The 15,452-nt window shown below is 30.1% G+C and overlaps 3 protein-coding genes across 3 annotated transcripts; 2 read left to right on the top strand and 1 right to left on the bottom strand.

Annotated features, from left to right (window-relative positions):
* The first annotated feature begins 342 nt into the window (after positions 1-342).
* LOC124915730 (nudix hydrolase 18, mitochondrial-like) lies at positions 343-1,705 on the top strand. Its single transcript, XM_047456495.1, has 5 exons — positions 343-538; positions 626-743; positions 830-913; positions 1,002-1,130; positions 1,220-1,705. Exons 1-5 carry the CDS (start codon positions 468-470, stop codon positions 1,373-1,375), a joined length of 558 nt encoding a protein of 185 aa, XP_047312451.1. The 5' UTR covers positions 343-467; the 3' UTR covers positions 1,376-1,705.
* Positions 1,706-6,869: 5,164 nt separating this feature from the next.
* LOC124915728 (probable inactive receptor kinase At1g48480) lies at positions 6,870-9,278 on the top strand. The gene is made up of 2 exons (XM_047456493.1): positions 6,870-8,354; positions 8,436-9,278. The coding sequence occupies exons 1-2, from the start codon at positions 7,043-7,045 to the stop codon at positions 9,074-9,076; spliced, it is 1,953 nt and encodes a 650-aa protein (XP_047312449.1). The 5' UTR covers positions 6,870-7,042; the 3' UTR covers positions 9,077-9,278.
* Positions 9,279-9,514: 236 nt separating this feature from the next.
* LOC124915729 (ADP-ribosylation factor-like protein 8c) lies at positions 9,515-10,923 on the bottom strand. Its single transcript, XM_047456494.1, has 5 exons — positions 10,729-10,923; positions 10,463-10,544; positions 10,334-10,366; positions 9,973-10,256; positions 9,515-9,890 (listed from the first exon to the last, which is right to left on the bottom strand). Exons 1-5 carry the CDS (start codon positions 10,764-10,766, stop codon positions 9,767-9,769), a joined length of 561 nt encoding a protein of 186 aa, XP_047312450.1. The 5' UTR covers positions 10,767-10,923; the 3' UTR covers positions 9,515-9,766.
* Between the last annotated feature and the right edge of the window lie 4,529 nt (positions 10,924-15,452).

The raw sequence follows: 15,452 nt of genomic DNA, 5'->3' as shown, positions 1-15,452 counted from the left end.
CACAAATATAAGGTATAATAATCCCTAATTTTGAGTTTAACTTTTTGTTGGTTAATCAAATTGGGATTAATCTATTTATTTTATAATATTTGTTTTGTTGTGTTATCTTTTTCTTATTATAACTATAAATATTAATAAATTGAAAAAGTGGTTTGGAAAAATGTAATAAAGACGGCACGTGACGTGTCAGAGACACGATACACATGAGAATCAACGGATGGGATCTCCCGTCTCGTTTGATCAACATTTCCCTTTCCCAACAACTATTGGACGGTTTGATTTGGCCTTCTCTCTCTCATCTATCTTTATATAAGAACGATCAAGAAAGGAAAGAAAGAGTAGAAATTTATCAATTAAATCTCTCCTTCTAGTTCTAATCCTATCAAACAAAGATAAAAAAACGATAACTCTATTTCCCATAATACTCGATTTGGGTTTTTAAAGATTCAATCTTCAAGATCAGCAATATGGTTGCGCTTGTTTCACGCACCGGAAGACATTTGCAGCGTTACAGCGACGGCCGCCGTCTTATCGTCGGGTTAGTAGTCTTTATTGTTTGGTTTTCACATTGTTTAATTAAATTGAATAGATTTCTGAGATTAATTTCTTCAATTGTTTGGTGCAGATGTATTCCTTACAGATATAAGGCAGGGAAACGTAAAGGATGTTTGAAGGAAGATAGAGAAGTTGAAGTTCTTGTCATAAGTTCACAAAGACAGGGCAAAGGAATGTTATTCCCAAAGGTACATACATACATATATCTGTTAGAAACACTGTTTTAAATAGTGTAGAAACATTTGATCTGAAATTGGAACATGGGTTACTTTAGGGTGGATGGGAAAGAGATGAATCCATGAAAGATGCAGCTCAAAGAGAGACTATGGAGGAAGCTGGAGTTATGGGTATTGTTCAGGTTGGTTGTTATATACAATAGCTAAAGTGTTTGTATGAAATCAGAGATGATTGAAGTTTAATATATTCATGACTTATAAATCTTGCAGAGAAGATTGGGGAAATGGAGATTCAAGAGCAAGAGTAATGAAACAGATCATGAAGGACACATGTTCCCTTTGCTGGTGGAGCAGCAGCTTGATTTGTGGCCTGAAAAGGAGTTTCGCCAAAGAATTTGGGTAAAAAAACATCCATGATCCATCCACATTCTAATTATAGTGTTTGTGACAGAAAATTAATGATAAATTTTGTGTTTTTTGTATGGCAGATGAGTGTTTCTGAAGCGAAAGAAGCATGCCAACAGGTGTGGATGTTAGAAGCTTTAGAGGAATTTGAGAATCGTCTCAATTCGTCTTCTGCACGACCAAAGATGATGGTCAAGGAAGATATTGTTGAACAAGTTGTGCAATGCTCAATGAGCTAAACAAATTAGTAATTGTAGATTGAGTATGTATATAGAAGAAGCCGCCTGCACATCTGAGACGAGATGGATCATGATCGAGGTGAAGTCGAGGCGAGTGAAGAAGAAATTCGAACGTTGTTTCTTATGTTGACTTAGTTTTAGTTTTGTAATTAGGAAACTACTGGTTGCCTCTTTTCTAATAACGGACTATTTGGAAACATCATTTCTGGGAATCCTGATGATATCATGTTTGTAAACTGAACTTTGGTCAGTTTATTTTTTTTCATTAGGACAAATAGAAATGTTTCTCAATAGGCCCTCCCCCACCAATAAAAGGATTCACTTTCTCTATGGCTTTCTTCTCGGTTATGTTTTGATCAATTTCAGAACTGAAAATGAATGTTAAACTAATGGAGTATATTATTAAACGCATGATACACAAAAATGAAATATCACCCTCTTTATTTGTTAATTTTTTGTTTTTTTACATGTGACGCTGACTCAGTGGATACAGACATCCTACTTAGTGAAATATAAATGTTTTTTGCAAAAAGATTCATTGGGTAATAATTTAAGTCATGATTAATAAATAAGACTCAAACCAATGTTCAAAAATTGTTTTATAGACTAATGAGATTATTAGATGAGTTCTATGTTTAATGTTCATTACTAAGTAGGGTTAAATGCATTCCAATAATCTTTAAAATGCTTATTTACAAAATTCATTCATTTGTATTAGTCTAATAGGATAGCTCAAATGAAGAACATAATGTAGAAAAGACATGAAAGTCTTAAGTTAAACTCCAATTTCAAGATTTTATGTATGTTTTATTTAAGACTCAATTTTCTTGTTACAGAGTTTGTAAACACAATGTTTATTTCAGTTACAAGTACATTTTCAAAAAGATTAACCTAGTTTGACCAAATTGAATTTGGCCCATCCAACTGTTCAGCCCATTTCTACTTCAGCCCACTAGTTTGGCTGACTTCTTCTTCTAGGAAATATGATGAGTTAAATAAAATAATTAAAAAAAAAGAAAAGAAATGTCACCCATTATCAATAAGAATGGGAGGTTTTCAATTGTGGTATATAATATAGTGTTGATTAAATTAGACGTTTAGAATAAAATAATGGGTTGATTGGAATTAAAATAAAATGAAATAATTAGAGACCACGTTAACAGATTGTAAGCACCAACCAAATAATGGCTGTCGTTATGCTTTGATACAGTGATCTGAATTGGCTTTAAATCGGTAGGATTGATTTTCAGACAACAAGGATTTGTTGGGTTCTCATCATTAATTATTTGGGATTTCTATTATTAAGAAAGAGAATCATAATGATGAATTCGAGGAATTATTTAGTTTTAATTAATCAATTGTTAAATCATTGATTTTGAGAGAGTTTTTAATGAATTGTCGTTTTTTGTGACTCCTAAAATTATGCTAATTCAGTCGTCATAGACATTACAAATATCAATTACATAATATTCATGACATAATGTTATAAAAAGTTAAAAAATTGCTAGGGTCTCTCAATTACTAAGAATTGCAAATATGAGAAAGGTTCTTTAAATTGATATGTGAAATTGATCATAAAACATGATAAGTAGAGTATTGAGATATATAGGAAGGATCACCGCCATAGATAAATCACTCAATTACAAACCTATGACATTATTTATATATTTTAGATAAATTTATGAAATACTAAAATATCTTTGTTTATATATTTTTATTAAATTGGTTAAACTAATGGGAGAGCGACGCTGGGAGAGCGACGCAGAGGGCAGCGACTCTACATCGATTCCACATTTACAAGCACATGAATAAAATAAGGTCTCGTTCAGATTGGGGTTTTGAAAAACCTAAAGAGGGAAAAAATAATGATTGGTGATGATTTTGAGGAAGTGGTGATTATTTTTGATAAAAAAAAACTTAAAGATATAGATATATATGAATAAAATAAAAAATAATAATTTAAAATAAAAGATATTTTATTATTTTGGTTAATGAAATGAGTGATGTTATTGTTCAGAAGTAATTGATTTGAAAATTGATTTTGAATGAGTATTTTTAAAAACCCAAATAAAACAAGGCGACAGGTGAAAAAAATTATCATGTAAAAAGTTAGAAAGAAGAGAAAATTATAAATATAAAAACTTAGAAAGAAACATTATTTCCCAACATTAATTTCTTTTTCTAACTTTTTACAATTTAATTTTTTTTTTCATTGTGACTTATTTTTTCCACGTAATTGTAAGGTGTGGGTTGATGTGAAGTCGTTGCCGCCAGCGTCGTTAAGGGTGTTCAACCGGTCGATTAATCGGTTAAACGATTCCGGTTAAGTCCAGTTTAAACTCTTGTTTTACAAATTGGTTAACCGATTAGTATTACTATCGGTTTTACCGATTTTGGTTCTACTGGTTCCGGTCGATTCCGATTAATAAACTGATTTAACCGTGAACATAATTAAAATTTTAAATTATGTATTAAATTTTATAAAAAAAATCAAAATTAATGTTGTTCTCCATGTTTTTTTATCTTTATAATATAATATATTATAATAATATTTCATAAATATATTTAGAAATATATTATAATATATTATATTATTATAACAATATAATATATTTTAAAAGTTTTCATTTATAGATTAATAACCATTTAAATTATATATTTATAATAATTCTATATAAATTATAATTTAAAATTTAAAAATAATTAATATATATAAATTATTAAATATTATTTAAAATATATTTAATATTTACAAAATAACTAATATAAATATATAAGATTAAATTATCACCGATTTACCGGCTAAATTGCTAAAAAAATAATTTAATCGAAAACCAAATCGTTTAATTGGTAAAATTTCAGTTAACCGGAACCCGTTAAAACTAATTAACTAATAAACAAACTGATAATCAACCGCGTTCATTTGATTATCTATTTTTCAATTTTTGTCGCAACCATTGATCTCCCTATTATTACTTTTTTTTAAATTTTAAAAATAAAATAATAATAATAATATTTAATAACCATTTAAATTATATATTTATAATAGTTTTATACAAATTATAATTTAAAATTTAAAAACAATTAATATATATAAATTATTAAATATTATTTAAAATATATCTAATATTTACCAAATAACTAATATAAATATATAAGATTAAATTATTACTAATTTACCGACTAAATTGTTAAAAAATAATTCAATCAAAAACCAATCGTTTAATTGGTAAAATTATTGGTAAAATTGATTAACCGTTAAAACTAATTAACTAATAAACAACTCAAACAAAATCGATAATCAATTTTTTTTATTTTTGTGGTAGCAATTGATCTCCCTATTATTACTTTTTTTTTTTTTTTTTAAGTTAAAAAATAAAAAAAATAATAATAATATTTTATCTAGCTTTATAGATGCAAGTCAAAAAGAAAAAATGAAACGGCAGCTTTCACTACTTTCAATGACCTTTCCAGGCACACTTTAATATGGAAATTATAAATTAAAAAAATTAAAAAACAAAAAAAGATTTTACTTAATAAACCAAAAATATAAAAATAAAATATCGAAAGGTGGAAGACGAAAATTGTCTTTTTTATCAAATAAATTAAAGATGTGCTTGAAAACCGGGTCGGGTGGGGCTCCTGTTGTTTAACACAGTTGTCAGATATTAATGAAGCCACTAACGACACGTCATCCTTAACTCATTTGCCCTGTCACACCCACCCTGTAATATATATATATTAAACAAAATCCGGTTATAAAAAAATGGATTTCTCTTTTTGCTAGGTAAATTATAATAAAATATATAATATTATTTAGCAAATAAGGATGTATTTATTATTATATAACATTGTTGATACAAACTCTGTTTGTAAATGAACCAGCTAAGATGTTGCTGTCACATTGATGAGATATAATTTGATTATTAAATAATAATATAGTACCAAACATAGATTAATTCAATGGACTATAAACCTACACATTTATGTAACCGACAGAGACATTGACTCCAAACATAAACGTTAGTTATAAAATCATTGTTACTTTTAATTCTTCCATAATACTATTGCATCTTAATTAATATTTTGAAAAACCCAAGACTATTTACTAAAGACGAAATCTCTAAGGAACAATATTAAACTTGATCCAAAATGTCTAGTTTGACGATGAGGGACCTCAAAGACCAGTAGGCTTAAAAGAAACTAAAATTTTAGAGATAAAAAAAGAGACCATAACAATGACTTTGAGTTCGATCATATTGTAAAAACTCAGTGATACAGTGCAATAACTCGTGTTATTAGGGTCATGGATTCGAGTGTTCACATTTGGAATATATATATATATATATATATATATATATTCAAAATTATATCCAATAAAATTAGAAGGAAATAGAAGTATTTGAGTAATTTGTGAATGTGGTTTTTGATACAATTAATGATATTATCTTGAGAGTGTTTTGATTAGGTAGGATTCTAACCCCTAAAATGATTAATATTATTGTGGTCAAATTTTCATGTCTTTAATGTATTTGATAAGTTAAATTTGATTAAGTATTTGTTGTTATTTGGAAGTTACAATGATTAGGTGAAAGTAAAATAAATATATTTAAGGATAATTATTTTCAATATTTGTTATATCTATTTTGAAGGTTTAATAACTTTAAATTTGTTGGTTGAATACTACATATAGTTTGCTAAAAAAACAAATTATTTTTTCTGTTTTCTTACTAAAATTGGGTACACACAAATACCCAATTACTTATTAAAATCATATCTTGAAAATGAAAAAAAAAATAGTGATCACATTAAATTCAATGACTTCAAAATCAATATGCTTTAAGAATAAAATGATATTTTCAATATATATAAAGATGCTCTACTAAAATTGTTTCTTAAATAAAATCATTACATTGTCATAGTAACGGTATAAAAATTATGCCATATCCATAGTAGTAACGGCTACTTTGATAAAAATGAAATCAATTATATCATCATTGACTTTATAAATTTGAGAATAGAACTTTCTCATTTAGCCGTTATTCAAATTAAAACAATATTAATTAAAACAATAGTAGAAATATTGTTGAACTAATCACAATCCATTTCAAGTTTAATTTTATTCAATACGTATAAAATAATATTAATTAAAAAATAGTAGAAATATTGTTGAACTAATCACAACCCGTTTCAAGTTTAATTTTATTCCATTTGTTTACTCAATCACTTATTCAAACCCAATAAAAAACAACAACATATCATAAATTAAAACAAAAAAATAAAATTTAAAAGAATTCCAGCGTTTCTACATCAGCTGTCAGCTTTGTATACAAAAAAAAATAAAAATAATATATTGAAATTGAGTGGTAAATTTAAATGACAGATAGTTTAAAAAAAAACATTTTTTTTTTGGGAAGTTTGAGAATTTGATACAGTGTACGCACATGGGGACGACGGCTGAAGCTTCTTTTTTAGGGTTTTAAAGACAATAAGGCAGCCATTTGTGAGTTTGTAAGTTCTCCTGTCTCTATCTTGTTCTTTCTCTCTCCTCATAAGATGATGAGGAAGAAGCCATAGCAGAAGGGACAGAGATGAGGGCTTACTGAATTTTATCGTAACCCTGCTTCAGATCGAGCAAAAGATTACAACTTTGGGTGGATTCCGATAATGGATCCTCGTGTGATTTTCAGCATTGTTCTTTTCCTCTCTCTTTCATTTCTACCGGCCGGAAAAACGGACCTTGCTGCAGACAGGGCGGCGCTTTTGTCTCTCCGTTCAGCTGTCGGGGGTAGATCTCTTTTGTGGAACACATCTCAGACAAGTCCGTGTTCATGGACTGGTGTTACATGCGAAGCTGGTCAGGTGGTAGAGCTCAGACTTCCTGGAATGGGTCTTGCCGGTCAAGTTCCGGTAGGTTCTATCGGGAAATTGACCCGTTTGCGTACTTTAAGTCTTCGATTCAATGCTTTATCAGGTCCACTTCCTGCGGATTTCGCTTCCATTACTGGACTTCGTAATCTCTATCTACAACATAACTCTTTCTCTGGTCCAATTCCGGATTTTATTTTCTCTTTCCGTGATCTTGTTCGTTTGAATCTTGCTTTTAATAGTTTTTCCGGTGAGATCCCGGTTTCCTTCAACAATCTGCCTCGTTTGGCTACTTTGTTTGTGGAGAATAACAAGCTTAATGGGTCGATTCCTGAACTTAATTTTAACAGTTCCGTTCAGTTCAATGTGTCAAACAATCTGTTGAACGGTTCAATACCCTCTTCGCTGTCGGCGGGAAGACCGGCCAGCGCGTTTTCCGGTAACTTCCTTTGCGGCGCACCTCTATCCTCTTGCGGTGGTGATGGTGGTGTTACGCCGACCGATGAGTCCCAAAATGGGAAAAAGAAAAAGAAACTCTCCGGTGGAGCCATTGCTGGAATCATAATCGGATCGGTACTCGGATTGTTGCTGATTATACTCTTGCTGTTATTCCTCTGCCGACGAAAGAAAAACGAGAAAACAAGGGAAGCCGAGATTGAGACAGTAGCGAAAAGGGAAGTTGAAACTCAAACCGTAAAACCCATCGGAGAAGGAGGCGGCGATAACTCAACTGCCGCCGCCGCCGCCGCCGCCATTCCAGTATCGGCGCTTGCAACAACGAACAAATCAAAGAGCAAGAGTCTAATATTCTTCGGGGAGCCAGATAGTAAGTTCGATTTGGAAGATCTGTTGAAGGCATCGGCTGAGGTTTTGGGTAAAGGTACATTCGGTACTGCGTATAAGGCCGTAATGGAAATGGGTATAGCGGTTGCTGTAAAGCGTCTGAAAGATGCGACAATGGGGGAGAAAGAATTCAAAGAGAAGATAGAATTCATTGGAGCAATGAATAACGAAAATTTAGTTCCTTTGAGAGCTTATTACTTTAGCAGAGATGAGAAGCTTCTTGTTTATGATTACATGCCAATGGGAAGCTTATCCGCCCTCTTACATGGTCAGTCTGTCGGTCTTAGAAATGATTAATCTTTCAAATTTTCGAATTGTTTTGAACACCCTTTATCTGTTCTTGTTACAGGAAACAAAGGAGGTGGTCGGACGCCATTAAACTGGGAAACTCGTTCCGCCATTGCTCTTGGAGCTTCAAGAGGAATAACATACCTTCATTCACAGGGATCTACAGTCTCCCATGGCAGCATAAAGTCATCCAACATTCTTCTTTCTCAAAAATACGAAGCCCGTGTATCTGATTTCGGATTAGCTCAGTTTGGTGGGCCTGCGACCGCACCTAACCGTGTAGCTGGCTACCGAGCGCCTGAGGTTACAGATCAACGTAAGGTTTCTCAGAAAGCTGATGTTTATAGTTTTGGTGTATTGTTGCTGGAATTATTGACTGGTAAAGCTCCAACTCATGCTTTAATGAATGAGGATGGAGTGGATCTACCGAGATGGGTTCAATCCGTGGTTAGAGAGGAATGGACGGCTGAGGTTTTCGATCAAGAACTTCTTAGGTATCATGAAGATATTGAAGAAGAGATGGTAAAGCTTCTGCAGCTTGCCATTGATTGTGCTGCACAGTATCCTGACAAGCGACCATCGATTGCAGAGGTGACCGCACAAATTGAGGATATATGTCGGTCTAGTTTGCAGCGACAACATAGCGGCGGAGTTGATTCTGGGCCGGTGGCGGAATCTTCAGTCGCGAATTCAGTAAATTAGTAGTTTCGATTTGAGATTGATTGTTTGTTTTGTTTGGGTGGTTTGTTCTTTATATAATTCATGCATATTTTTCTGGGGTTTGAAAAGTATATTCGATTCTTGAATTCATTTTTCATAGATGTTATGATCGGTTCATTGTTATATATTTGGACTAAAGGACTAAACTTGTTAAATTTATGTATTGTTGAACCATTAATGATTAGATAGATATTAATTCATATTTATTGGTTTTAATTTAATAATGCTCATCATTATTGTTTTGTTTTACAAAATTAGTATAAATCATATTAACCTCAAAACCTTCAAAAATAAAACACATAGAAATAGTTAATCTCAAACAATTGTATACATGTACTATTATAGTAACCTTGTTAAAACCCAAATTTCTCAAACTACACTTACTTCATTAAACATTCCATGTTTATCGAGTAAAGAATGATCTAAGATTTTGCGGTGGTGAATAATAACAACAAAATAGATGACATTTTTGCTTCAAATAACAGACGGAAAGAATCATTACATACATTAACAACATTAGTTATTGCTTGAAATGTAACAAATTCATCTTGGGTGTTTCTACTAATGTGTGTGTATGTTTTTATTGTGGATACTGTCCAATGAATACAAATTCATTTGGGATAGCAACTATAGAGAACCATGATGTTGGAAAAGAGGAAAGGGTGTGGTTTCTCATGTTGTGGCGGGGGATTTGGAATGTTTGATAAGCCAATCAATTACAACGTCTATGTTTATAGAATCCTTGCAAGAGACCATGTAACAGCAGATTTCTCTGTCTTTGATTGAATCAAGACCTCTGCAAACAAAATGAAGAACAGTCACTATAGTCAATCATATTCGATAAACAACGATAAACAGATAGATAGAAATATACTTACAGCTGATCAACCAAAGCCTGCTTGGTTAGAGCTTCAGATTTATCTATCTTGTTGCCAAGAACAAGTAGAGGAATGGCACTTAAAGAAGGTTTCTCCAAGAGATCATGAAGCTCTGTTCTTGAAATCGGTACACTATCTCTGTCTGCTGCATCAACTACATAAAGAATTGCAGAAACACCACGACAGTAGCGTTCCCACATGCTCCTAAACCTCCTTTGCCCACCAAGATCCCATAGTTTTATAGTTACATTTCCTTTAGTTACTTTCCTCATGTTAAATCCAACCTAACAATTTTTTCAACTTGTCAAATTCTATCTAAATTCCACCATTTTTTATACATAAACAAACTACTTATACTTACAGTAGGGATCATGTCCTCACTATACCCTCCAGTCTGAAAAAAGACATATAACATAAATCAAATAAAATCAAATCCAATACAATCATCATCTAAGCTTGTAAAAGAAGAAGATTATCATCTAATTCTTACAGCTACTGCATTAACAAGAGATGTTTTTCCTGCATTCTGTAGCCCCACAAGTGAAAGCTCCATTTCTTGCTTAAAGAATAAGCTGAAACAACAGGTTTATCAAGACCAAGAACAACAAACAAGATTTGTAAGGATTAAACAAGATGATAAACATAAAACCCTTTAGAGGTCTCACATTCCTTCATTGACAATTTCCAGAAATGAATCGTGATCGAAGCAATTTCTCTTGTAATACAGCAAAGAAAACAAATTTATTTAAAGAGTACCTCCGGAGCCAAGTGAGGAGCGAATCCCACAAACCCATAATTGGATTGGAGAAGAGTTGCAGAGAAAGCACAGAGTTAAAAGATCGATTCAAAAGGAGCAAGAAGAAGAAGAAGAAGACAGAAACCAAACCCAAGCAAACGAAACTTCGCCGACTGGGAATAATGGGAGGAGTCAAGTTTGAGTTTTTTTTTTTTTTTTTTCTGTTTGTTTCTGGTAATTGTCGCCGTATTGTGAAAGAGACAGAGATTTGATGGGCCGGCCCGTTCAGAGAATTGTTTGAACCCATCCCATATTAAGCAACACTGACAAGTATAAAATAAGTGTAACCAAAAAAAAGCTTACTTGTTACCATTATTATAATAATAATAATAATTATTTAAAAATAAAATTAATATTAATGATAGTTAAAAAAGTTGATAATTTTTTTATAGGATTTAAAAATTTAATTTTTTTTTTCAATTTTTTATTGATAAAGGTTTTTATCTAATTTAATAATATATTTTCTATCAAATAAAAAATAAAATTAATTATGAAAAAGTACTTTTTAAAAGTGATGTGATGATAATTATGAATACGTACTTTTAAAAATTAGTACTTTTATAAAACATTTAATGAAAAAATATGTAAAATTTAAATTTCATACAAATAGTTTATTATATTTTAATATCTTGATAAATTAAATTTTTTGATAATTAAGAAATAAAACATTTTATGTTCGGTCTTCGAATTAGTTTTAATAAGTCATACATATTTTTCTCAGATTCTATTTCGAATAAAAGAAAGACGAGGTTAACAAATGTGTTGGGATTCACAGAGTCGGTAATCTTCCGTCAATATATCTTGGTATATCATTGTGTGCTAAATTACGATTCATAGTTTTTTGAGACTCGATTATCACTAAAATGGAATGTAAACTTGTAGACACTCATTTTTACTCCCCAATTTAATAGTTTATTTTTTTTTAATAAATCTAGAGTCTATTATCATTTTAAAATTCATATATGGATTTATTGCACAGATTATTAGATGAATAATTACTTTTACAACAAATGAGATTTGAAGAATAGTTAATTTTGAATTTTTTTAATATGTCATGGTGATAGTTGATATAAGTTAAAATACGGTTGGACTATTATTATTATATTTAATTTTATTTAAAATATTTTTAATTAGGTTTAATTATAAATTATCTTATATAAAAAGTGATGCTTAATTAGATTAGTTTAAGTTAATTAGGACTAATAAATTAGTCCTTAAAAATATGACTTCTTTTTTCTTTATAATTTTTTAAAACTTAGTTAATTTTTAATTTTTTAAAATGTTGGTTAGGTCTTAATATTTTCAAAAGTCAGATCTTTTTAATTTATACATTTTTTTTAGTTTGTTAGATTAGTTAAGAGTCTAGACATTAATTAAATCGATGAATTCAAACTGTTGATCCGACCAAAGGTCCGACCGGGACACTAGTGTGGATCATCTGAAGGTGGAAAAGAGTTAACATTTAAATTCAAATTGACAAGTAATGAGGGTAAACCAAGCAAATGCCAAATCATGATGTCATACCAAGGAATTCACAATTCTTATTGGCCTAAAATATATTACACTAATTTAATAATTAAATAATCCTATTGTCCTATCAAACGGACTTTTTTTTAAAATAAATTAATTAAAAACTAACTATTTTTTAAAAAGATTAAGAACTAACTAACCGTTTTTAAAAATTTAAAACTAAATGCTTTTAAAAATCTATAAGGAAAGAACAAGTCCTATACCTTTTAACGATTAATTTTATTAATTATAATTAACTTAAACTAATCCAATTAAGAAAAGCTTAAAGAAAATAAAAAAAACTTTAAATATCTTCTTTTATAATTTATTTAAGATAATTTATAATTAAACTTAAATAAAATTATATTATAGTAGTCTAAACTATTTTAACTTAGGCTAATTATCACTTTCACTGTTAAAAATAAATAAATTGTGAAATCAATTATTTTTGGAATCTCAGTTACTCCAAAAATAATTGTTAGTTTAAAATCCGTAAATTGAACCATATATATAAATTTTGAAATAACAATAGACTCGAAATTTATTTAAAAGATAAACTATAAAATTGAGGAGTAAAAAATGAGTTTATAAAACTGGGTGGAAAAGTAAACTATCTCAAAAGGGGTTGTTATTCCTCGTTAAAAGTGTATTGTCACTATGTCTATCTATATATATATATATGATATCTTTATTTATTCTCTCAAAGAATATGACTATGAAAATGGAGAGAATAATGTGTAAATTTTTAGTAAGGATCTTCTAACTCATCGTTTTGTCATCTAGTTAGTTAAGATAATGTTAAATATTTTAAAGCTCAAAGAGATCGGGATATTCAAGATTGTATTCCTTTAATAAGACTCTTTTATTAAAATTGTATAATAAATTTGTAATTGAACCGAATATTCTTTGGACATTGATGGTTACAAATGTAAGTATGATCATGATTGTTCTAGTTGGTTTACCAAAATCTATAATTATCGAGCGGGGTGTAATATTTGGAGGAGAATTTATTCTATGTGGAAAAAGTTTTCGCGAGATGTCTAGATTCATTGTGGGAATAGTTATTCGATCAGTTTTTGGGACGACATTTGGTATAGTGTAAAAAATCTAACTACGACGTATAACAAGTTTTCTTCCATTGTTGTACGTAGAAATGACACAATTAAGGACATATTTGATCCACAATCTAGTTGTTTTGCTAGTCGAATTAGATATAAAATGAGATTAAACATTAGGGAGAGTTCGTCCCATAATAGAGTTTCACTTAGATATGGCAATGGGTACCCGTATACCCGATACCCGTATCCCCGATACCCGTATACCCGATATCCGTATACCCGATACCCGTGGGTACCCGATGATCGGGTTCGGGTATTTAAAATCGCGTTCGGGATCGGGCTCGGGGATGGGGAGTAAAAAATGTTACCCGATCGGGTTTGGGGTCGGGGATGGGTAGTGTTGGAAACCCAAACCCGATATCCGGATATATATATTGTTAAAATTTAAATAACTTTTCAAATTCCACCTCTTAACCATCATTATTTTAACCATCATTATAATACAATAAATATAGTATTTATTTTCTCTTTACCCAAAACCATAAGTCACGCCAATATCATTCTTATAATTGTTTCTCTATCATTAGTCATGACTTTTAATTTTTTTTTTTTTTTCAACCTTACTTCAATTTTTATCTTCAACATTCTCTATAGTTTTGTTCTTCAACATTCTCAACTTCTATCTTTAACATTCTCTCTAGTTTTATTCTTCAACCTCTATCTTCAACATTTTTTCTAGTTTTTGTTCAACATCTACAACATAACTATGCAAGTAAGTAATGTTTTCATTTGAGTTTTTCAAAATTTAATATTATTAGTTTAATGTTATTTATTATTTAATAAAGTCATGCTTGTTCTTTAACTTTTATAATCCTATACTTATTTATTAACTTAATCTTCGATCTCTATTTTGTAATTTCTTCTTCCGTTTTAGCAGCAACAAATGTGACATTTTTGTAACTTCTACAAGACTCGCTTCAAGAAGAATGTGTTTTTTTTTTTGTGAGAAAACTGTCTTGTTGATGAATATTTTGAAGTTTATGTTTAATTAAGTATATATTGTTGTGTTTGTTTTAAGTTTATTTATTTATATTTTGTAGTATGAATGAATTTATATTATGTAGTATGAATGATATTATTGTTTAAGTATCCATTATTTATTAATATTTTTTTGATCAATTATATTTTGTAATAACATATTAGTTAAGATATTAGATTTAATTTATAATAATTTAAAATTATTTTAGTCTGAATATGTTAATTAAAAAAATATTTTTTTAAATATTTTAAACATTTTAATAATAATAAATATAATTTTACACTTTAATCGGGTAATGGGGTACCCGTTGGGTATCGGGTACCCTACAAATCGGGGATGGGGATCTAAATAGAGATACCCTCGGGTTCGGGTTGGGGTCGGATATTAAAATGAAAATCGGGTTCGGGGATGGGTACTTCACTACCCGACGGGTAGGGTACCCGTTGCCATCCCTAGTTTTACTCTTGGTAGGACGCAAGTAAGTGTCTTCATCTGAACAAGACGTTATGCGTTGACAAGACATTGATAGTTTCCATGTGGGCATTGCTATAAATTGTTCGCTAAGATGATTCTATATAATTTTTGTTGGGAAAAACTTTTGGAGTCAAAGATTTCATCTAATATCTCATTTTTTAGATGAAGCGTTATTCACAGTGATTTTTTACGGATGATATGTACATTAAAAAATGTTATATTATGGTCAGTCGTTGTTGTATGTGTCACGAAAAAGTTGAATCAGTAACTCACCTACTTTTACATTTTGAGGGTAAATAATATCTAAAATCTTTTATGATGTATTACTAAGATTCATTGGGTGATGCCCAGGTCTTTGGGTAGTTACTGAGAAATTCGAATTGATATGACTAATATGACAGAGACATACGTATTTAGGTTAATATTCAAATTATTTTTTTTATTGAACTGTGTGGTTGAAGATTTTTAACTTTTATTGATAGTAATCGTCCGCGTATCATTAATAATGCTATTATTATGACGTTGTTTAAAATTATTTTGACGTTGATTAAAATTCGTTCTAGAAAGCTAGTAAAGTCCATCAGGATGTTAATATTCTTCTCGA

Source organism: Impatiens glandulifera, chromosome 9, assembly GCF_907164915.1.
Source record: "Impatiens glandulifera chromosome 9, dImpGla2.1, whole genome shotgun sequence".
Lineage (NCBI taxonomy): Eukaryota > Viridiplantae > Streptophyta > Magnoliopsida > Ericales > Balsaminaceae > Impatiens > Impatiens glandulifera.
The sequence above is the reverse complement of the archived record's forward strand: the minus strand, read 5'-3'. Positions and strand labels throughout refer to the sequence as shown.

Excerpts from the sequence above, each read along its gene's own strand:
- LOC124915728 (XM_047456493.1), top strand. The coding sequence starts at position 7,043 with ATGGATCCTCGTGTGATTTTCAGCATTGTTCTTTTCCTCTCTCTTTCA. Across the intron at positions 8,355-8,435 it reads CTTATCCGCCCTCTTACATG|GAAACAAAGGAGGTGGTCGG; the intron begins GTCAGTCTGTCG and ends TTCTTGTTACAG.
- LOC124915729 (XM_047456494.1), bottom strand. The coding sequence starts at position 10,766 with ATGGGTTTGTGGGATTCGCTCCTCACTTGGCTCCGGAG. Across the intron at positions 10,545-10,728 it reads CTCCTCACTTGGCTCCGGAG|CTTATTCTTTAAGCAAGAAA; the intron begins GTACTCTTTAAA and ends CTGTTGTTTCAG. Across the intron at positions 9,891-9,972 it reads CAGGCTTTGGTTGATCAGCT|AGGTCTTGATTCAATCAAAG; the intron begins GTAAGTATATTT and ends TTTTGTTTGCAG.
- LOC124915730 (XM_047456495.1), top strand. The coding sequence starts at position 468 with ATGGTTGCGCTTGTTTCACGCACCGGAAGACATTTGCAGCGTTACAGC. Across the intron at positions 744-829 it reads AAGGAATGTTATTCCCAAAG|GGTGGATGGGAAAGAGATGA; the intron begins GTACATACATAC and ends GGGTTACTTTAG. Across the intron at positions 1,131-1,219 it reads AGTTTCGCCAAAGAATTTGG|ATGAGTGTTTCTGAAGCGAA; the intron begins GTAAAAAAACAT and ends TTTGTATGGCAG.